The 20,875-nt window shown below is 35.9% G+C and overlaps 4 protein-coding genes and 1 long non-coding RNA gene across 9 annotated transcripts; 3 read left to right on the forward strand and 2 right to left on the reverse strand.

Annotated features, from left to right (window-relative positions):
- Positions 1-182: 182 nt before the first annotated feature.
- On the reverse strand, positions 183-1,997 carry LOC147919811 (uncharacterized). Its single transcript, XR_015594099.1, has 4 exons — positions 1,820-1,997; positions 983-1,140; positions 787-887; positions 183-699 (listed from the first exon to the last, which is right to left on the reverse strand). It is a non-coding gene; the product is annotated as an uncharacterized LOC147919811 (long non-coding RNA).
- A 2,694-nt stretch (positions 1,998-4,691) lies between these two features.
- Positions 4,692-6,746, forward strand: LOC104771883 (protein neprosin-like). 3 transcript variants are annotated; one of them, XM_010496489.2, is made up of 7 exons: positions 4,692-4,850; positions 5,006-5,092; positions 5,197-5,370; positions 5,491-5,649; positions 5,745-5,798; positions 5,877-6,008; positions 6,292-6,746. In XM_010496489.2, the coding sequence occupies exons 1-7, from the start codon at positions 4,743-4,745 to the stop codon at positions 6,685-6,687; spliced, it is 1,110 nt and encodes a 369-aa protein (XP_010494791.1). In that variant the 5' UTR covers positions 4,692-4,742; the 3' UTR covers positions 6,688-6,746. The 3 variants fall into 3 exon arrangements, with proteins under 3 accessions (XP_010494791.1, XP_087362759.1, XP_087362760.1); XM_087506633.1 differs by having other exon boundaries at positions 6,344-6,746; XM_087506634.1 differs by lacking the exon at positions 6,292-6,746 and having other exon boundaries at positions 5,868-6,006.
- Positions 6,747-7,219: 473 nt separating this feature from the next.
- Positions 7,220-7,897, reverse strand: LOC147919812 (uncharacterized). The gene has a single exon (XM_087504116.1). The coding sequence runs from the start codon at positions 7,895-7,897 to the stop codon at positions 7,220-7,222; it is 678 nt and encodes a 225-aa protein (XP_087360242.1).
- A 1,369-nt stretch (positions 7,898-9,266) lies between these two features.
- Positions 9,267-11,378, forward strand: LOC104771884 (protein neprosin-like). Of its 3 annotated transcripts, none has more exons than XM_087504365.1 (7): positions 9,267-9,436; positions 9,577-9,663; positions 9,865-9,975; positions 10,092-10,250; positions 10,345-10,398; positions 10,478-10,609; positions 10,910-11,378. In XM_087504365.1, the coding sequence occupies exons 1-7, from the start codon at positions 9,329-9,331 to the stop codon at positions 11,303-11,305; spliced, it is 1,047 nt and encodes a 348-aa protein (XP_087360491.1). In that variant the 5' UTR covers positions 9,267-9,328; the 3' UTR covers positions 11,306-11,378. The 3 variants fall into 3 exon arrangements, with proteins under 3 accessions (XP_087360491.1, XP_010494793.1, XP_087360490.1); XM_010496491.2 differs by having other exon boundaries at positions 9,271-9,436; positions 9,802-9,975; XM_087504364.1 differs by having other exon boundaries at positions 9,303-9,436; positions 9,868-9,975.
- A 7,085-nt stretch (positions 11,379-18,463) lies between these two features.
- LOC147919813 (uncharacterized) lies at positions 18,464-19,570 on the forward strand. Its single transcript, XM_087504117.1, has one exon. The coding sequence runs from the start codon at positions 18,464-18,466 to the stop codon at positions 19,568-19,570; it is 1,107 nt and encodes a 368-aa protein (XP_087360243.1).
- The last annotated feature ends 1,305 nt before the right edge of the window (positions 19,571-20,875 follow it).

Below are 20,875 nucleotides of genomic sequence, written 5' to 3' on the forward strand. Positions count from 1 at the left end.
TCACTCTTAATTCGTGGCTAAAGCTAGCTACGAAGGTATCACTGTTTGTCCGTGGCTAACATTAGCTACGAAATACTATGTAACGATGGTAACTTGTTTCGTAGCTGATTATTTGCCAAAAAAACAATAATATTATTTACTAAAAATAAAAACCTATAACAAAAAGCCAAATTCTCAAAACATGAAATCCAAATACCGATATTTTTCATTACCAGAAGTAGTTTGATGTTTACATATTACCAAAAAGTCTTGCTAAACAACAATTACTCTTATCTTACATACCAAAAAGAGTTACTAAATAACAATAAGTAGTAAACATCAAACTACTTACATTCTACCAAAAGATTTGCTAAATAACAGTCTATCCGTTAGAAAGTTTTAACAAAAAATGCTTAACAATCTTTGAAAGTTAAATACCAAATGATGCACACCAAGCATCTAAGTTGCCTTGGTGTGAAGCTGGAACAGGAGTTGTAGAAGCTGGAGCAGGAGAAGCAGTAGCTGGAGAAGGAGCAGGAAAAGCAGTAGCTGGAGAAGAAGCAGGAGTTGTAGAAGCTGGAGCATGAGCGGCAGCAGAAGTTGTAGCGGGAGCAGCAACAGCAGCAGAGGGTTGTCTAATTCCAAGAGACTGCATGATCAGATTAAGTGCTTGTCCTGATGCAACCAGCTCTTCCATCACCGTTCCCAGTAGTAGTGTTGCTACAAAAAAAAAGGGAGAAGAGAGATTAGTAGTTTGTAAGTTAGTTGGAAAATATTGTTGACTTAGGGTATAGAAACATTAATTACCACAAAAGTTTGCCACCAAAGATCTGTCCTCTCATCAGGAACGTCTATTTGCTTTCCATGTTGTTCGAACAAACTTGTAGACAGAAGGGTCAACACCAAACCTGAGAGAAGAGAGAGTAAAATTAGATTCAGCCCATGAACAAACAAACACAATTGTAGTTCTTACAAACTAACCATAAAGCTCCATTGAGTTTACTTGGGTGGAGGTGTGGCTGGGATTCTCTTTCAGGAGCACTCAGCAATGCATCGAGAGCTTTGCTGGCTGTAGTAGTGTTGCCTGTGAAGATGCTGCGCTTGTAGAACGTGTGGCTCCTGGCGGTATGGCACTTAGTGGCATCCATCTTCGTTGCAGCTCTGCAGTTAGAAGCACAAAACAAACAAAAATAGCTGATGTTAATAACAAGTCAAGTAAACAAATCCACAAAATCTAGTTAAAGTTTAAACATAGAACAAAGCCAAGTTTAGAATCCAAATCTACAAATCCTGTCCATCTAAAACATGTTCTTAAGAGAGTGAAATGAGTAAAAGTTAAGATTATAGACTCAAATTCAACAATCCCCGAAGACTTTTCTCAAAAACATTTCCAGGGAAGCAAAATAATTAAAAAAAAAACGATGAGTTGAATCTACTAGCTCAGTTCATTAATCTTTACTTCTTCTTCCTTTTCCTTGTTTACAATAATCAATCAATTTTGTTGAATTGTTCCCTTTTTATGGCAGTAACCGAAGAACAACTCTCAATTATAAATCAATTTCGTTTGATATGTTGTAGAGTTACACACGATTAAAGCAAATACACAAGCTAACAAGAATAAAAAAAAACCTCAATTGAACGCTTACTCAAAATCAAAATCAAAACAGTAAAGAACAATATGAACAAATCTAATCCTGAAAACCCTAAACAGAAACAAAAATAAAAGATCTAAACAACCTTATAGAAAAATAGAATAGAGCATGGAGACAAAGAGAGAAAGAGATAGAACAAGTAAGGAATGAAAGAAGAAGAAAAAGCAGAAGAAGAAGAAGACAGATACCTGCTGGACCTGAATCGGAGGGCCCTGGGCGACGGTGGCCGAAGAGACTCTTTCTGTGGGTCAAGGAAGAGATCGATCAAATCGGATTTTGAGTTCGGCGACAGCAGCTTCAACGGAGGACAAGAAGAGGAGGGCTTTAGGTTTTTTTTTTTGCTTTTTTTCTCTGAGTGTCGATGATATGAACGAAGAAGCGGATAAGAAAAGGGTATATAATTAAAATTAAAATTACTATTTAGCAAAAATATTTCATTTTACCGGGAATTAACATTTGGGAAATTATTTAGTGGGATTGGTGGGAAAAATTGGGTTTAGCCGCCTAAACCAAAAAAAATTGATGTAAAAAAATTATTTAATTTGGTGTAGTGTAAATATAACAAATATATATATGTAGATATTCATAACAAATATATATACATATGTGTAAATATACACATTACATCTGTATCATATTCATAAATATGAAGACTATTAATTTCAAATTAAAATAATAGTGACAAAGTGTAAAATAAAAAATAAAGAAATTAACTTAATATATTATGAATAATCTATTATTCCAAATTTATAAAATAAAATTAATATAAACTACCAAATCTGCAATTCAACAAACAACCAATTCCACAATTCAACTAAAACAATGGAAAAGGCTCTCAAACTTCATTATAAATCAATATCATAAAACATTAATACTATTAAAAACATGCAAAAGAAAAAAAAAATTGTATAAAGAAAAGAACTCATACATCTCATTCTTTGGAGAAGTCACGAATTTGTCACGGATTGATTCAGTGGCAACAATGTGTAGTCACGATTTTGTCACGAACCATCTTCGTGGCAGAGTATTAGTCACAAGTTAGCTACCCGCATGATATCGTGGCTATAGAGTCTTCTTATTTTTCCATAGTACAGTGTGATGGGATGGATAGTTCCGTGGAATAACCACAAAACAGCCACGAAGTTATTCGTGTCTACTTAGCCACAAATTTTTTTGTGACATATCAGTGACAATATATTGTCACGTCGTTTATTCGTGATTATTTCGTAGCTAACTTGTCACGAAGTTGTTACGAAATCTTTTCGTGGTTTATTCGTGGCAAATAAATTTTTAGTCACGATGCTAGGTGACAAAAACGTGGCTATACGTTTTTTTTTTACTAGTGATCACTACCCTCCTTCTTGACTCTTCACAGCCACGTCTGCACACTTTTACACTAAGGTATGTCTTCCACGCTTTGTATCATAGCTTGTGGAGGGAGCACAAAGGACGGCGCCATGGAGATCCTGCAGTTCCGGCTCACAAAGCTAATTGTCATCGACAAAAATGTCTGGAATAGGTTCAGCACAATCATACAACTGGGCAGTCCGCGGATTACAATACTGGTTCTCTACCCGTAATTTAGCAAACGATTAAGTTACCCTATTTTTAGCATCCAAACTTCTACTCTCTAAGCTGCACTTCAGCACTTGTTGTAAACACTGTTTTTTTTGTTTTTGTTTTGTGGAATATACTTTTACATTCATACCAAAAAAAAAAAAAAACAATGTTGTAGTTGATTCGATCGCAAAGTCTGCATTATTAGCAGCAAACTCTTCCTCCTTTGGTGGAGGCCGTGGAGTGTAAACTTCGTTTATCTTTAATTCAGCGAGGTTGTTCTAAGAAAAAGAAAAAAACAATTAGCCACTTGACTAAAAACTCTAAAACATTTTTTCCCAAAAACTCTTTTTTTTTTTTTTTTGGTCTTATTGTGTATTTATTTTCTTTTACAATCTTACCAGAATACAATCTGTGCTGGAGAGCACAAGTTAAAATTCATTTTGTTTATTTTGTAATTTTTATCCAAAACATCGTATATGTAATTATTTTGTTTGTTTTAAAAATTTTTTTTGGATGAAATATTATGCCATGAAATATAATATGCTGAATATGACTTATAAAAATAACATCTACTTTAATAGATCTACATTTTGACCCTCTTTATTTTTTTCCTTTGTTTTTTTCTGGTCAAAGTTTCAAAATATATCAAGCCATAATGATATTGTACAGTAAAACCTCTATAAATTAATAATATTGGGACCATGACATTTTATTAATCTATAGTGATATTAATTTATCTATTAATTAATAATAATTATTTTATAGTATAAATTAATAGTTATTAATTTATAGATATATACTTTAATTGTTTAAAATTTTTTAAATTATGAATTGAGATAATTTTAGCAAAATAAGATTAGCCTTTAGGATGTTATCAGTTTAGAATTGAATTTGTAATATTTAGAAAACATTATTGACAATAAATTACATATAATCTATAAAACTATCAAAATGAAAATTGTGCATATGTAGAAATTGAAAACTTAAAAAAAACTTAGCTCTATTTTATGACATGTTATAAAATATTCTCTATCATTATAGTTTGAAATTACAACATAATAATTATTTATAGATATGAGTTTTAGAAGAAAATTCAAAATTTTAAAGTATACATATATCAACATATATATATATATATATTAACATGATTATTAATTTATTATATTATTGGGACCATATTTTACATGGGAATTTCAAAAAAATTATTATCTTATTATCTTATCAAATTTTGATATTTTTTACACTGGCCCAACTTGGGACAAGCAAAATTTATTAATTTATTAATTTATAGAGGTTTTACTGTATTCCTCCCAGTTTTTATTTATTTACTATAAGCCCATAATATTTGTAAATCATGTTTCCATAGTAATAGTTGTAGTCAGAATATATTAATATATACATTGCCTTAAAATTCTTTGCTAAAATAGTCAAACATAGTAATTATATTGATTTTTTAATAATCTACAGTAATTTTATTGCTTTCTCTTCTAGACAATGTAATATGTATATAAATAACAATCTTCTCAACCCCCAGAAAAGAAAAGTAATAAAATGTCTACAGAAATTATAATGGCTGTTATTATGAATCTTTTACTTCTTTTGTTGTCAGCAGCCCTAGTTCGTTCCGGTCCAAGTATGTTGCCTCTCAAATCTTTCAAGGTCATGCTTTAAAATAAAAAACTTGAGATACACGTCATGGATTAAGTTCGACATCGTCTTGTTTTTTGTTTTTGTTTTTGTAATAACATCTGTTGTCTTGTTTATATTTTTTGTCATAGATATCTTAACTTTTTTTTTTTTTGGGTCATTGACAGATAAGTGGAAACGCAACGTACGATTGCATTGATATTTACAAGCAACCAGGACTTGATCATCCATTACTCAAAAACCACACAATCCAGGTGCTTAGACGTTTGAGATAATCTTCTTCTACGTACATAATTACTTTCATAAAACGTGATTTCAAATTTTGACTGTATATACATGCATTATTGTTTTTTTAAAGATGAAACCATCAGTCTCAAGATTTGAATTTAAGAATCAAACTGACAACAACAAAACGTATAAGCCAAAAATTAGATGTCCAGACGGAACCGTTCCTATATTAAGAAATTCAAAAGAATACATAACAAAAGCACAATATTTCCAACCGCTGTCGCACGATCATCCCGGAGCACATGTAATTAAGCACTCATCCTCTCTCTTAATTAATAAATATAATAATTTTAAAAAATAGATATTTAATTTAAATAAATACATGTACACATATTTGTATGTCTTTCTAACTGGTACTTGGTAGATTGTTGGAGTACGATCAAATAATGGTCCATTTCGTGGTATAGAAGCTTGGTTTAATGGTTATACGTTAAACATCAGCAAAGATCAAGCCTCATATAGTGAAATATATATAGGCAGTGGATCGGATAAAGAGGTCAATTTTATCCAAGCAGGTTTTATGGTACATTTTTTTACATTTAATTGTTTTTTTTTTTGTTTTCTATCAATTCATTAATATTAGGTTATATACTAAACTGTGCAAATACTTTTTGACAGATAAACCCAAGTATATTTGGTGATGGACGTGTTTGGACATATGGATTTTGGCATGTATGAATTCCGTTAATTGTGTATACAATGTCTATGTTGAAATCCTTAACATATTAATAGTTAATATAGATTTTATAGGGTAAAGATGGGAAAGGATGTTACAATACCGCTTGTCCAGGGTTTGTTCAAGTTTCGCATGAAGTTCCCTTAGTCGAACCCTTTGACCTTAAGCCAGGAGTCCCTGTCTGGTTGCATTGTTCCATCCATCAAGTATTTTTCTAATTTAATATACAATTTCCCATTTTTTTACTAAAATGTTTGAAGGCTTTTTTAATTTTCATTAGTTGTTTTTTCTTCTTTTCCAAATTTTTATGCAAGTTTTATACATCAGTCACTAAGTTTTATATATTTGATTATAATAGTATAACATGTGTAGTAACATGTGTAGTATGCAATAAATTCTTTGCTTTTATAGTAAAATGATTATCAATTTAATTTAATGCCTTTTTTATTAATGCATACATTTGTTTTGTCTCTTTTGATACATAAACAGGATAAACAAACAGAAAACTGGTGGTTAACATTTTTTTCAAAACCTAATGTAGATATTGGTTATTGGCCAAAAGAGTTATTTAACCTTATAAATAATGGTGCAAATGTCGTTGGAGTTGGAGGTGTGGTTCAGGCTTCTCCTTCAGGTTCAAGCCCTCCGATGGGTACTGGTTTATTTCCAACCGGAGACCGAAGAGCATCAGCAATGTTTACAAATATTGAAGCCTTAAATTCCAACTATGAGCAGCGTAAAATCAGTTCTTTTCATATGGAGAAGTTGCTAGATAGTCCCAACTGTTATGGGCTAAGAATTGGTAAGGTAAAACCATTCCATCGTACTCTACTCGGTTTCTTTTTCAATTATGGTGGCCCGGGAGGAAACTCTTGTGGAGTTTAACATTGCAAATGTAATTGTTAAAGTACTTGAGATTTAATAAAATTATTCTAAATAAATAATATGATATTTGCATACACTTAAGTTCTTATTTAATTTTTTTTTCTCAAGCTGTCAAACTTGAATGCTAGCAGTCTTAATTACAAATTTTATATTTTTTTTTTTGTCTTTGTCTTTGTCTTTGAATTCTCCATTCATATTACTAGCTCCATCATACCCCTGTCCTCTAAGCTTTTTCAAACTCAATCCATATTTTGCAAATAAAAAATCAATAGCATACTTCAGAGATAAAGAAGATGTCTTCTTGACATGAATAATGCCAATAAATCTTTCTTTGACTATCCCATACTTATCAACAAAGCAAAACACCACTGCCATTTGCTCTTTGTCTGATACATCGACAGATTCATGTACCAGCAAACTAAAGACATCATTATCCATTTTTTCAATAATAGATTTAGTTACCTCTTCCGAAAAGCAATGTACAATGTCTTTTTGAATTGGAGGAGATGTCATCTTATTATTCTTAGGAGCATTATGCAGCTTGCAGCACAAATTTTTTTACAGCCTCATTCTGACCAGCTGTATATTTCAGAAGCTCTAAAAAACTACCTCTATTTGCTGACTCATCTGACTCATCATGACCATGAAATGATAATCCTTGATGTAACAAATGTCTAGAAACATCAATAGAAGCATTCAATCGGATTCGGTAATCATTTTTCACAACATGGCTTTGCTTATGAAGAGCATGCTTGATAGACTGACATTGTCTCATCAAATACTCACATTTCCTTTTGGCATTTTTGTGAAAAGTATTCAAACCATCTCCCACATGTTGATCCAACCCCTTATTCCAACCACAAAAACCAGTTGATACAAAACTATCACTCCCACCTTGATTTTGAGCTTGATCTCTAAATAAGTAACAACACAAGTAAAAAGCTTTATCTGTCTTCAAGCTATATTCTAACCAATCTCCATACTTATCAAACCATTTTGGATTAAAAAGTCGTAGTACTCCTCCAATTTTTGTTTGTTTAAAATTATGATCACGAGGTTGACAAGGTCCTCTGGTCAAATACATACGCCCTACTTCATCCCTTTGGTTAGGATAATAAGTTAGAATACCTTTTCTTTTTGATGGATCCCATGGCAAATCATCCAAATCAATATTAGACGGTGGATTTTTCCTCTTCACAAAACGATCCATCAAGTTGTTATGATCTTATCTGACTGAGCTTGAAAAATAAACAAAGATGAAGCAGCCCTTCCACTAGAAAAAAAAAATATGCAAAGAAGAAGAAGCTGGATCGTTTTTAGGTAAACGATACGACAATCACAAACTAATTTATTAATGGGCCTAATTATATTATATGTACTTCAAATATATTTTATTGGGCTTAAAAATTATAAAGTAATGTATCGTAAAAAATTTACAGGGTCAATTGTCTTGTTGGAAATGGGTCAATGTAAACTTTTAAATTTATAGGGGTCAATTGTTTTGTTGGACATGGGTCAATGTAAAATTTTTAATTGAAGTTCAATATATTTTTTTTAATCCATCAGGGTCAGTTAACCCCTATGGTTCTTCTCTCCCTCTGCCTTTGATGAGAGCCAAAAACTAATCAACAAAACTATAAAATACTTTCTAGCAACATTTTAAAAAAATTTCACTTATTCACTTTTGATAATTTTATTGAAGTCTTCAAAATTATTTATAAATTAGAATCCAATAACACCCTCTAAATTTGTTAAGATTTTAAATGACTTTTCATCAATCACAAACTAATAACAATAAACTTTATCAGAGTTTAACAAAATCTTGATCTAATAACAACAGATTCTACATAACATTTAGGCTATGAATGTCAACAGGTTTTTCATTTGGTTTTTTTGTTTTTAGATTTTGGTTTTTGAATTTTGGTTTTAAAATTTTTGGTTTTTGGTTTTTTCTGTATATTTAAAAATTAATAAATCAAAAAGTCAAAAAAAAAACGTACCACTGAAAATAAAGATTTTCCACAAATCTCAATATTATGGTTTTTAGTTTCTCTTTGAAATTTGGAAAAACCACTTAGAAACTATTTTCCCTAATTTTTAGGGAATCCAATTTTTTAAGATCTTGAATTGTGAGAAAATAGATTTAAAAAAAATCAAAAACCAAAATCCATCTAAACACTAGTTACCATTCAAATCCTTAAACTCTTTAAAACTCTATTCAAATCTCAAACCAATAACCCACTAAAACACTTTTTGCCAACTCTTTTTTTTGTCAACACAATAACGACAATTAATTTCTTTATTTAATTTACAATCTAATAAGCTTAATAAATATTTAGCTCATTGTTTCTTTTCTTCTTCTTTTTTTTCTGGTCAAAGTTTCAAAATATATTAAGCCATAATGATACTGTATTCCTCCAAGTTTTTATTTAATATTTTTGTATCTAATGTTTTTCCATAATAGTTGTAGTTAGAATATAGAATAAATACATTGCCTTAAAAATTCTTTCTTAAAGTAGTCAAACATAGTAATTATATTGCTTGTTATAAATAATCTAATTATATTGCTTTTCTCTTCTAGACAACGTAATATGTATATAAATAACAGTCTTCTCAACCTCGAGAAAATAAAAGTAATAAAATGTCTACAGAAATTATAATGGCTCTTATTATGAATCTTTTACTTCTTTTGTCCTCAGCAGCCCTAGTTCGTTCCGGTCCAAGTATGTTGCCTCTCAAATCTTTTAAGGTCAGCTTTAAAATAAGAAACTTGAGATACACGTCATGAATTGAGTTCATCATCGTCTAGTTTTCTGGTTTTTTATAATATCTGTTGTGTTGTTTATATTTTGTCATAGAAATCTTAACTTTTTTCTCGGGCATTGGCAGATAAGTGGAAATGTAACGTACGATTGCATTGATATTTACAATCAACCAGGACTTGATCATCCGTTACTCAAAAACCACACAATCCAGGTGCTTAGATGTTTGAGAAATTCTTCTCCTACGTACATAATTACTTTCATAAAATGTAAATTAAAATTTCACTGTATGCAATATTGTTTTTTTTTTTTTTTTTTTTTTTTTTTTTTTTTTTTTTTTTTTTTTTTAAAGATGAAACCATCAGTTTCAAGATTTGAATTTAAGAATCCAACTGACAACAACAAAACATATAAGAAGAAAATTAGATGTCCAGACGGAACAGTTCCTATATTAAGAAATTCAAAAGATTACATAACAAACCCACAATATTTCCATCCGCTGTCTCACGAACGCCCTGGAGCACATGTAAGCATTTATTCCCTCTCCTAATTAATAAATCTAATAATTTTTAAAGAGTATATTTACTTTAAAATAAAAATATATGCACACATTTGTATGTCTTTCTAACTGGTACTTGGTAGATCACTGGAGTACGGTCAAATAATGGCCCATTTCGTGGTGTAGAAGGTTGGTTTAATGGTTATGCGTTAAACATCGGCAAAGATGAAGCATCATATAGTGAAATATATATTGGCAGTGGATCGGATGAAGAGGTCAATTTTATCTCAGCAGGTTTTATGGTATGTTTTTTATATTTAATTGGTTTTTTTTTGTTTTTTTATCAATTCATTAATATTGGGTTATATAGTAAACTATGCAAGTACTTTTTGACAGATAAATCCAAGTGTATTCGGTGATGGACGTGTTTGGTCATATGGATTTTGGCATGTATGAATTCTGTTAATTGTGTATACAATGTATATGTTGAAATCCTTAACATATAAAATAGTCAATATGGGTTTTATAGGGTAAAGATGGGAAAGGATGTTACAATACCGCTTGTCCAGGGTTTGTTCAAGTCACGCGTGAGGTTCCCTTAGTCAAACCGTTTGACCTTAAGCCAGGAGTCCCTGTTTGGTTGCGTTATTCCATCCATCAAGTATTTTCCTAATTTAATATATGATTTCACATTTTCTTACTAAAATGTTTGAAGGTTTTCTTTACTATATTCATTAGTTTTTTTTTTTCCAAATTCTTATGCAAGTTTTTTACCCAACAAAAACTTAGTGATTGATGTATTTGATTATAATGGTATAACATGTGTAGTAACATGTGTAGTACGCAATAAATACTTTGCTTTTAAAGTAACATGATTATCAATTTAGCACATATTATTTTATTTAATACCCTTATTTTATTAACACATAAATTCGTTTTGTCTCTTTTGATACTTAAACAGGATAAATATACAGAAAACTGGTGGATAACACTATTGTCAAAACCTAACGTAGATATTGGTTATTGGCCAAAAGAGTTATTTAACCTTTTAAATAATGGTGCAAATGTAATTGGAGTTGGAGGTGTGGTTAAGGCTTCTCCTTCAGGTTCAAGCCCTCCGATGGGTACTGGTAAATTTCCAACTGAAGACGAAAGAGCATCAGCAATGTTTACAAATATTGAAGCCTTAAATTCCAACTATGAGCAGCGTAAAATCGATTCTTTTCATATGGAGAAGTTGCTAGATAGTCCAAACTGTTATGGGCTAAGTATTGGTAAAGGCAAACCATTCCAACGTACTCAACTCGGTTTCTTTTTCAATTATGGTGGCCCGGGAGGAAACTCTTGTGGAGTTTAACATTGCAAATGTAATTGTTAAACTTGACATTTAATAAAATTATTCTAAATAAATAATATGAAATTTGCATACACTTAAGATCTTCTTTTTTTTTGTTCTCAAGCTGTCCAACTTGACTGCTAGCAATCTTAATTACAATATATATATGTAGCCTAGAGTTATACAAAATGGACAATAATCAATAGATTCTACTCAAAATTAATACACATGCATGTTATTTTGTATGACCATTTCTTTTTATTATTTATAACTATTCTTTTATATCATACTTTATCAATTGAGAAGTACAAATATGAAACTAACCTTATAATGAGTAAAAAATTACACTGTCATGCCATTGGTCTTAAAGCAATGTTTGTTGTAAATTAGAGAGTTTAGGGAGTAAATCTCTTAGGTTATTATTGATAGGAATCGAGGTTACAACAAGTATATATAGTGTTACAAGTCCTAAGCTATAAACCAACATACTAATGCTATCGCCGATGGGCTTCGACTAACGGGCCGAAGGCTCTCGACCAAGTGTGGTCGAGGGGCCGAGTATGCGCGGACTGGATAGGTGGGCCGGTCGATGGAGTCCACTAAGTGTTTTACAACACTCCCCCTTGGACGATATGACCGTGCCTATGTTGGACGGGATCGCAGCAATGTGCTTAGGGGATGCTGCCTCATTAAAACCTTACCAGGAAAACCCATTGGGACAAAACCTTAGTGAAGGAAAAAGAGTACAGCACACATTGCTCCCCCTGTTCCAAACATCACTCCAAGTCCTTAAGCCTCCGCATTCCAATCTGGTGCGTGAGCTTCCTGAATGTCGTTGTCGGTAATGCCTTGGTGAAGAGATCGGCTGACTTGTCGCATGACTGAACTTGCACCACTTGAACTTCTCTGGCCTTTTGTAGTTCATGTGTATAGAAGAACTTTGGCAGGATGTGCTTCGTCCGATCTCCCTTGATGTAACCTTCTTTGAGTTGTGCGATGCAGGCTGTATTGTCTTCATAGATGACCGTTGCTGATTTGTCTATGTCCATGCCACTGTCTGTCCGAATGTGCTGAGTCATTGACCGCAACCAAACACACTCACGGCTGGCTTCATGCATGGCTAGGATCTCCGCGTGATTTGAGGATGTGCCTACTAGAGTCTGCTTCATAGAACGCCAAGAGATCGCTGTACCACCATGTGTAAACACATAACCTGTTTGTGACTTACCATTGTGTGGGTCGGACAGATAACCTGCATCAGCAAAACCAACTAAACCTTCTTTGTTATGGTTAGTGTAAAATAAACCAAAGTCTGTCGTTCCTTGTAGGTAACGCAGAACATGTTTTATACCATTCCAATGCCTTATGGTCGGACAAGAACTGTATCTTGCCAGAAGGTTTACTGCGAAGCATATGTCAGGTCTAGTGTGGCTAGCCAAAAACATTAATGCTCCTATAGCACTGAGGTAAGGCATTTCAGGACCAAGAATTTCTTCATTGTCCTTCTTAGGAGCAAATGGATCTTTATCCACTTCTACACTTCTCACAACCATTGGGCTAGTCAATGAGTGAGCTTGCTCCATATTAAATCTCTTGAGTACCTTTTCTGTGTATGCCTTTTGATGCACAAGGATCCCATTTTTTATGTACTCAAGCTGCAACCCCAAACAGAATTTTGTCTTGCCTAGGTCTTTCATCTCAAACTCTTTCTTGAGATATCCTACTGTTTGGGCGATTTCCCCAGAGGTTCCAAGGATGTTTAAATCATCCACATATACTGCTATTATTACAAATCTCTTATTCGCGAATTTCTTTATGAATATACAAGGACTTATCGGGTCATTCCTATAACCTTCCTTGGCTAAATATTCACTTAGCCGGTTATACCACATTCGACCACTTTGTCTCAGTCCATAAAGCGATTTGTCTAGCCTTATGCAGTATTGGTCTTTAGAACCCTTCTTATCTTTGAGTTCTATACCCTCTGGTAATCTCATATAAATTTTATTATCCAGTGGACCGTATAGATATGCAGTTACAACATCCATTAACCGCAAATCTAAACTTTCTTTTATGGCCAGACTTATTAGATATCTAAAAGTCGTTGCATCCATCACAGGGGAGTATGTCTCCTCATAATCTATGCCAGGTCTTTGAGAGAATCCTTGTGCTACGAGCCTTGCCTTGTATTTAAAAATCTCGTTTCTCTCATTTCTCTTTCTTACAAAGACCCATTTATGTCCAACTGGTTTAATTTCTGGTGTTATCCTTAAGGTCGGACCAAACACACTTCTTTTCTTTAAAGAGTTTAGCTCCACATCAATGGCTTCTTTCCATTTAAGCCAATCTTTGCTTTGTGTACACTCTAGTATAGATGTGGGCTCATGATCCTCATTTATTTCAAGTGCTACCTTGTATGCAAATATATTATCAATGTCGACATCTTTTCGGTTCCATTGTATTCCAGACATTATATAGTTTATCGAGATCTCATTGTTGTCAACTCCTTCAGGCTCTTAAGGTTCAGCGTCCTGAGCCTCATTTGGTGCCGTAGGAGTTTCCGTGACAACGTCTGACTTTTCTATAATTCCCTTAGCCTCGGTCTGTTTTGCACTCTTTGTTTTCCGAGGATTCTTATCTTTGGAACCTAATGGTCTACCCCGTTTCAAACGTGGCATAGACTCTGTAGCAACTTGATTATTGTGTTCCTTGTGAACATCAATACGTACTGGTGCATTGCAAGCTGGTATGTACGATTTTGTTACTCTTTTCGGGTCAGCAAAGGAATCTGGCAATTGATTAGCTAGCTGTTGAAGATGTATAATCTTCTGAACTTCTGCATCACATGCTATAGTTCGAGGATCTTGCCATTCTAAGGATGTTTGATTCCATGTCAATTCTTTGCTCAGCTTGCTGGTCTCCCCACCTAGCATAGGGAATTCGGACTCAATAAATTGACAGTCCGCGTATCTGGCCTTGAACAGGTCTCTTGTCAGTGGCTCGAGATACCTTATTATGGTGGGAGACTCATACCCCACATATATTCCCATTCTCCTCTGTGGTCCCATCTTTGTTCTCTGTGGTGGAGCAATTGGTATATAAACGGCACAACCAAATGTCTTAAGATGGGATAAGTCTGGCTCTTGACCCGATAGGAGTTGGGATGGGGAATATTTGTGTTCACTAGATGGCCTGATGCGTATAAGTTCTGCTGCGTGTAAGACCGCGTGTCCCCAAGCCGACACAGGAAGCTTCGATCGCATTAACAATGGTCGAGCTATCAATTGTATTCGTTTAATGAAGGATTCAGCTAATCCGTTTTGTGTATGTACATGTGCCACAGGATGTTCCACACTCACCCCCATGGACATACAGTAATCATTAAACGCTTGGGATGTAAATTCACCAGCATTATCTAGACGTATAGTCTTAAGTGAAAAGTCCGGAAAATGTGCTCTTAATCGAATGATTTGAGCTAAGAGCTTAGCAAATGCTAAGTTTCTCGTGGATAACAAGCATACGTGAGACCATCTGGTTGATGCATCTATCATCACCATGAAATATCGAAATGTCCCACTAGGTGGGTGTGTTGGTCCACATATGTCACCTTGTATCCTTTCCAGAAAATGCAAAGTCTCTCTTGTGACTTTTACTGGTGATGGTCTTACAATAAGTTTCCCTTGTGCACATGCCACACATGTGAGATTCTTAGGGAGAACTTTTCTTTCTTTAAGGTTGTGCCCTTTTGAACTCTTTATTAATTTACGCATCATGTTAGTTCCCGGATGGCCAAGCCGGTCATGCCATAAAGTGAAACTTTCTTTGTATATTTTGTGCTTAGCCAAATTGGCTTCTATCATGTTAATCTTAGCATGGTAGAGACCAGAGGCTAGGGCAGGTATAGTCTCTAGGATCTTCTTTTGTCCTTTCACATTTTCTGTAATGTAGAGGAACTCTTTAGATCCTTCACCCTTGGTTTCAATATGATAACCATTTGACCTTATGTCTTTAAAACTCAATAAGCTTCTCTTAGAGCTGGGTGAATATAAAGCATCACATAACTCAATATGAGTTCCGTTAGGCAACAATATGTGTGCTTGGCCGTAGCCTTCTATAAGGTTTGCTATACCCGCAATTGTATTAACATTTGCACTTTTCATTATAAGATTTATGAAATATCTCTTATCTTTTAGTATGGTGTGGCTGGAGCCACTATCCACTACTAGTTCACTCATGTCCTCGGCCATGTCTTAACACCACAAGGATTCTGACTGGAATTGATCTGGGAGCTAAAGACCTCAGATATCTCTTGACCACGAAGCACGAACAGCTTCCCCACGAACAGCTCCTTGCTTCCCGCGAACAGCTTCTCGCACTCACCCCCGATCAACGAACCGCGAACAGCAAACCTCGACCAAGCTGTCGAGAGAACTTTGATCACAAGCTAAGGATTGCTTGTGAACAAGAGGATCTTCGAACAGGAAGGATTTGATCTCGGATGGAAGTAAGAACAAGAAGTCTAGGGTTTTAGGGTAAGAGAGAATAGACGGCTGCTTTAGGGTTTAGGGATAGAGGCTATCGTGCTGATAACGTGTTGTAAATTAGAGAGTTTAGGGAGTAAATCTCTTAGGTTATTATTGATAGGAATCAAGGTTACAACAAGTATATATAGTGTTACAAGTCCTAAGCTATAAACCGACATACTAATGCTATCGCCGATGGGCTTCGACTAACGGGCTGAAGGCTCTCGACCAAGTGTGGTCGAGGGGCCGAGTATGCGCGGACTGGATAGGTGGGCCGGTCGATGGAGTCCACTAAGTGTTTTACAACAATGTTTAATTTTTCAGTTAAAGGTAAAAATATAATTTTAATATAAGACTAACAAAATATTTTAAATAATTATTAATTTCTAAAAAAATATTTTCCCTCTCTAATTAATTACGGAAGAAAATTAAGTTTTAATTAAAAAAATTGTAAACCAATCAGAATTTTCAAAAGTAAGATTTTATATTAAGTACTAGGTTTTCACCCGTGGTACACCGCTGGACTAAATTATAAATTAATGTATTTTAAATAATAATTTTTTAATTTATTTAGTTTTCAAATTCCCAATTAATTAAGTTTTATCTAATTAATTTATAATTTTGTTTATAATTTTTTTTTCTTCTTACGTTTTATACAGTTTATAACCTGTAAGAGCAACAACAAACATACCTAACATAATCGCTGTAGATGGCGAACCGCTGGTTCCCTACGGATCGAAGTTTCAGCCAATACCCTGATTCAGCTATGGCTGAAGCCAGCCCCAATCGTCCCCCTCCCTTCCCCCCGACCCTCCTGACTCCAAACCCGTTCCTTCCTTATTTGACTTTCTTCCCCTTTCCCCAAATTCTACCTTCTCCTCTTCACACTCCCCCCTCCAACACTCTCCTCAAACTGCTTACATCGAGCATGACAGAGTGGTTATAGCGCTCCCTGTCCAACACAAATCAACTCCTATGGTAGTGAATCCCCAGGCTCAAGCTCTCATTGACACTTACCATCAATCTTTGAAACTAAACCCTAGATCTAGTAACAGTGCTATAGTACCCTTGAAAGTTGCAGCTCAAACTGATGGCCTCTTAGCTCGAGCTTTGCCAAAGGTTACTCGACGAGTAATTGGTCAAGATTCAGCAACAACAACCCCTCTAATCTCCATGAAGTCTCACCAAACTATTGAACCTACCACAACGAGTTCCTCGGGGGAAGCAGTCGTGCACCCAAGTGAAACTGGATCTCCCCAAACTGGATCTCTCCAAACAAACTGTTCTCCTACCACTCTTCCACCTTTGCTCCCAAGCCCACATCCGATTATCCCCACTCCACCTCCGCAAACAGAACCTTCTCCTGCAGCTCAACCACTAAACCCTTCCCATTCTTCTGCCCCAATACAATTACAACCTCCTTCTACTGGCCATCCAAAACCTATAACGATGGCCCAGAAACTCAAAAAGGTCTCCGACAGATCGCTACAGAGACTTGCTCCTCCTACTTATTCCTCTGAAGGGAAGCCTAGGATTGTCATTCCAGATTCAGTGTTTGAAGAAGGAGCACAAATTCATAAAGACTTCATCATAGGAAGGTTTAAAGGGAGACTTCCAACTTACAAGCATATCCAGAGCGTCCTTAGCCACATGTGGGGACGCGGACAAAGGCTTGAGGTGCACCTGAACCACGCCAACAACTCCATGATAGTAAGACTACCAAATGACTACATTCGAACAAAGGTCCTTAAGAAGAAGCTATGGTACATAGGAGAATGCATGTTCCTTGTTGCTCAGTGGGACTCAACTGGTGGTGCAAAAACTGACTTGGATGCTATCCCCATTTGGGCACATCTTAAGGGCATGCCTTTCGACCTAATGCACCAAAAAGGGATAAGTCTAGTGGCGGGTCTGGTTGGTGAACCTAAAGAAATGGACGAATTCACACAAAACTTGGTCAGTATCTCTGAAGCACATGTTCAGATAGAAAGGAATCTAAGTCAACCATTACCTTCCTCGGTTGAAATTGAACGATCAAATGGTGAAGTCATCACCATTGCAGTCGAATACCCATGGATTCCTCCCACATGTTCTCACTGCAAGGAAATCGTACATGTTGTTTGATACTGCCCTAGTGTTGCCCCAACTTGGACTCCTGCACAACATCCAAAACCGATGTTAAATCGAAAAAGCAAAGAACCTTCTGAAAAGGGTAAAGAACATGTGGTTACTTCTCCCACTACTACCGCTTCTGTGGCTGCTGATGTGGCCGGTTGTTCCAATGACCCCGCAAAGGCTCCCTCAATTCTGTCAAACCACAACAACAATGTCACTACATCAAAAAATGACCCAAACCAGCATTCTCAAAATTCTTCTCCTGTACCAATGGATAAATCCTCCTCACCTTTGCCTCTGTCAAAAACAACTGTCACCAACCCTTTTGAAGTCCTAGCTAATCCAGCTTCTCATACTATCCCACATCCTCCACCTTCCTCCACAATTTCAGCTAACCCTCAACCTACCCCCTCCCCTAACCCTTCTACTGTGTCCACATCCCTATTGGAACCTTCAAACATTACTCATTCTCTTCCCGTGGTGTCTCCTCCCTCCATGGGAGAGACTCCTCACCGCTCCTAAACCCCCCTAACCCTTAACCATGTATATAAAACCATTTTTTTGGAACATCGGAGGTCTAAATGATCTGGATAAACATCGACCTTTTTCTAACTGGCTTGCTACCTATAAGCCTCTTTTTGGTGCTATCTTGGAAACCCATATCAAGGAACCAAATTTGAACAAAGTTATGAACCTTACTTGTCCTGGTTGGCAATTTGTCTCTAACCATGCTTCTGATCCGGATGGTAGAATAATCATCGTGTGGAATTCTCCTGCCAATATTACAGTCCTTCATCAATCGAGGCATATGATAACCACTGAAGTCAGAATTCAAGGAGGGCATAGATTTATTTTCACAGCTTTATATGCTCCTAATTTTGGTGATGAACGTACTGACCTTTGGTGCGAGATGATCAATCTTCAGCAAAGTCTCCAGCTAGATTCTCAACCTTGGCTTCTTGGAGGGGATTTCAATCAAATCATTCATCCAGCTGAGCACTCAAACCCGAATGTCGATCACTGGTCCTTGTGTATGTTAGAGCTTCGTGATTGCCTCTTGCAAATGGAACTGTTTGACCTTCGTCATCAAGGTCCCCTCTTCACATGGTCCAATAAAAATCCCTTAAACCCTATAGCAAAAAAACTAGATAGACTACTAGTTAACAACCACTGGCTTGCCTTATACCCCAATAGTGTGGCTTCTTTTCTAGCTTCAGAAGTCTCTGACCATTCACCCTGTCTCCTCAATCTAGCAACCTCCCTCCCGTCTGCTGGGACCAAACCTTTCAAATTCTTTAACTTCCTAACCTCTCATCCCCAATTCCTCCAAACGATTGAGGCTGCATGGATCTTGGCTGGAACTTTACATCCCTTGGAAACAAGTTTAGCTGTCTTGAGTGCTAAGCAGAAAACAATAAAGAGAGATCTTAAAACACTTTCCAGAGATAATTTTTTGGATATTCAGACTCGAGTGCGAGAGGCTAACCTTTTATTGAACAATGTGCAGGCACAAGCGATGGCCACACCTTCCTCTGATCTTTTCCAACAAGAACGTGCTCTTCAAACTCGATGGGAGTTCCTCAGAAAGATTGAAGAAGCTTATTTCAGACAAAGATCTCATATCAACTGGTTAAAAGAAGGGGATTAGAACACATCTTACTTTCATCGAATGACCTTAACCAGAAACGCATTCAATGCCATTAGATCCTTCTCCTCGGCTTCAGACACTTTAGTGGATGACCCTCTGGAAATGAGGCGAATAGTAGTAGCACACTTCCATTCCATTCTTGGTGCCCACTCTCTGCCACCAATCGCTGTCTCTCTCAACTGGCTCCAAAATATCATCCAATACCATTGTTCACCTGAGCTGAAACAAACTATGATAAAGCTTCCCACATCAGAAGAGATTAAGAGAGTGATGTTTAAAATCAGTGGAATTAAGGCTCCAGGTCCTGATGGGTTTACCTCAACATTCTACAAGACTGCTTGGAAAATTCTTCGCTCGGATGTTACTGGTAGCATTATGCAGTTCTTTCAATCAGCTTTCCTCCCGGCGGCTGTGAATGCAACTATCCTTGCCCTAATCCCCAAGACCCCTGGTGCATCTTTTATCTCGGACTTTAGACCTATATCCTGCTTAAACACTCTTTATAAAGTCATCTCAAAGCTCCTTGTCTCACGGTTGAAGCCTATACTCCCTTACTTGATTCAGAAGAACGAAACTGCATTCATTAAAGGGAGGTTGTTAGTTGAGAATACACTGCTAGCTACAGACCTGGTTAATGGTTATCAAAGAGAAAAAGGTCCTAAGCGTATTACTATCAAGGTAGATATTGCAAAAGCGTTTGACACGGTTAGATGGGAGTTTATTTTCAGTTGTTTGCGAGGAATAGAAGTCCCTGAACTTTACCTCAGATGGCTAAAAGCGTGTGTTTGTACTCCGTCTTTCTCTGTGGGCTTCAATGGCGTTGTTCACGGCTACTTTAAAGGGTGTAGAGGTTTGTGACAGGGAGATCCACTCTCACCTTATCTCTTTGTTCTTGTCATGAACTGTTTATCAGTCATGTTAGATAAAGCAGCTGAGGAGGGTAAATTCAAATACCACTACAATGTCAGAGGTTAAGGCTCACACACCTGTGTTTCGCTGACGACCTCCTGATCTTTACTGATGAATCCCTCTCGTTTGTGCAAAGTGTCCTCCAAGTACTAAAATCATTCGAAGAGGCCTCAGGACTTGCGATCAGTCTTCCCAAGACAAGCTTCTTTGCATCTGGACTACAATAACCTAAAATTGATCAAATCAAGACATCATCAGGCATTGCTCATGGCCAACTCCCTATCCGCTATTTGGGAATTCCACTATGCACCAAAAAGCTTACACTGCTTGACTGTGCTCCTCTCATCCAGCGTGTAAAAGCAAAACTCAATAGCTGGTCGACCAGAACTCTCTCTT

The sequence above is a fragment of the Camelina sativa genome, chromosome 20 (genome assembly GCF_030686135.1).
Source record: "Camelina sativa cultivar CO46 ecotype springtype chromosome 20, ASM3068613v1".
NCBI classification, from domain to species: Eukaryota; Viridiplantae; Streptophyta; class Magnoliopsida; order Brassicales; family Brassicaceae; genus Camelina; species Camelina sativa.

What these genes read in the sequence shown, in the direction of transcription:
- LOC147919813 (XM_087504117.1), top strand. Translation starts at nt 18,464, where the DNA reads ATGTATATAAAACCATTTTTTTGGAACATCGGAGGTCTAAATGATCTG.
- LOC147919812 (XM_087504116.1), bottom strand. Translation starts at nt 7,897, where the DNA reads ATGGATCGTTTTGTGAAGAGGAAAAATCCACCGTCTAATATTGATTTG.
- LOC104771883 (XM_010496489.2), top strand. Translation starts at nt 4,743, where the DNA reads ATGTCTACAGAAATTATAATGGCTGTTATTATGAATCTTTTACTTCTT. An exon ending in GGACATATGGATTTTGGCAT is followed by an intron (nt 5,799 to 5,876) that starts GTATGAATTCCG and finishes TAGATTTTATAG; the next exon opens with GGTAAAGATGGGAAAGGATG. An exon ending in TGCATTGTTCCATCCATCAA is followed by an intron (nt 6,009 to 6,291) that starts GTATTTTTCTAA and finishes ATACATAAACAG; the next exon opens with GATAAACAAACAGAAAACTG.
- LOC104771884 (XM_010496491.2), top strand. Translation starts at nt 9,329, where the DNA reads ATGTCTACAGAAATTATAATGGCTCTTATTATGAATCTTTTACTTCTT. An exon ending in TTATCTCAGCAGGTTTTATG is followed by an intron (nt 10,251 to 10,344) that starts GTATGTTTTTTA and finishes ACTTTTTGACAG; the next exon opens with ATAAATCCAAGTGTATTCGG. An exon ending in GGTCATATGGATTTTGGCAT is followed by an intron (nt 10,399 to 10,477) that starts GTATGAATTCTG and finishes TGGGTTTTATAG; the next exon opens with GGTAAAGATGGGAAAGGATG.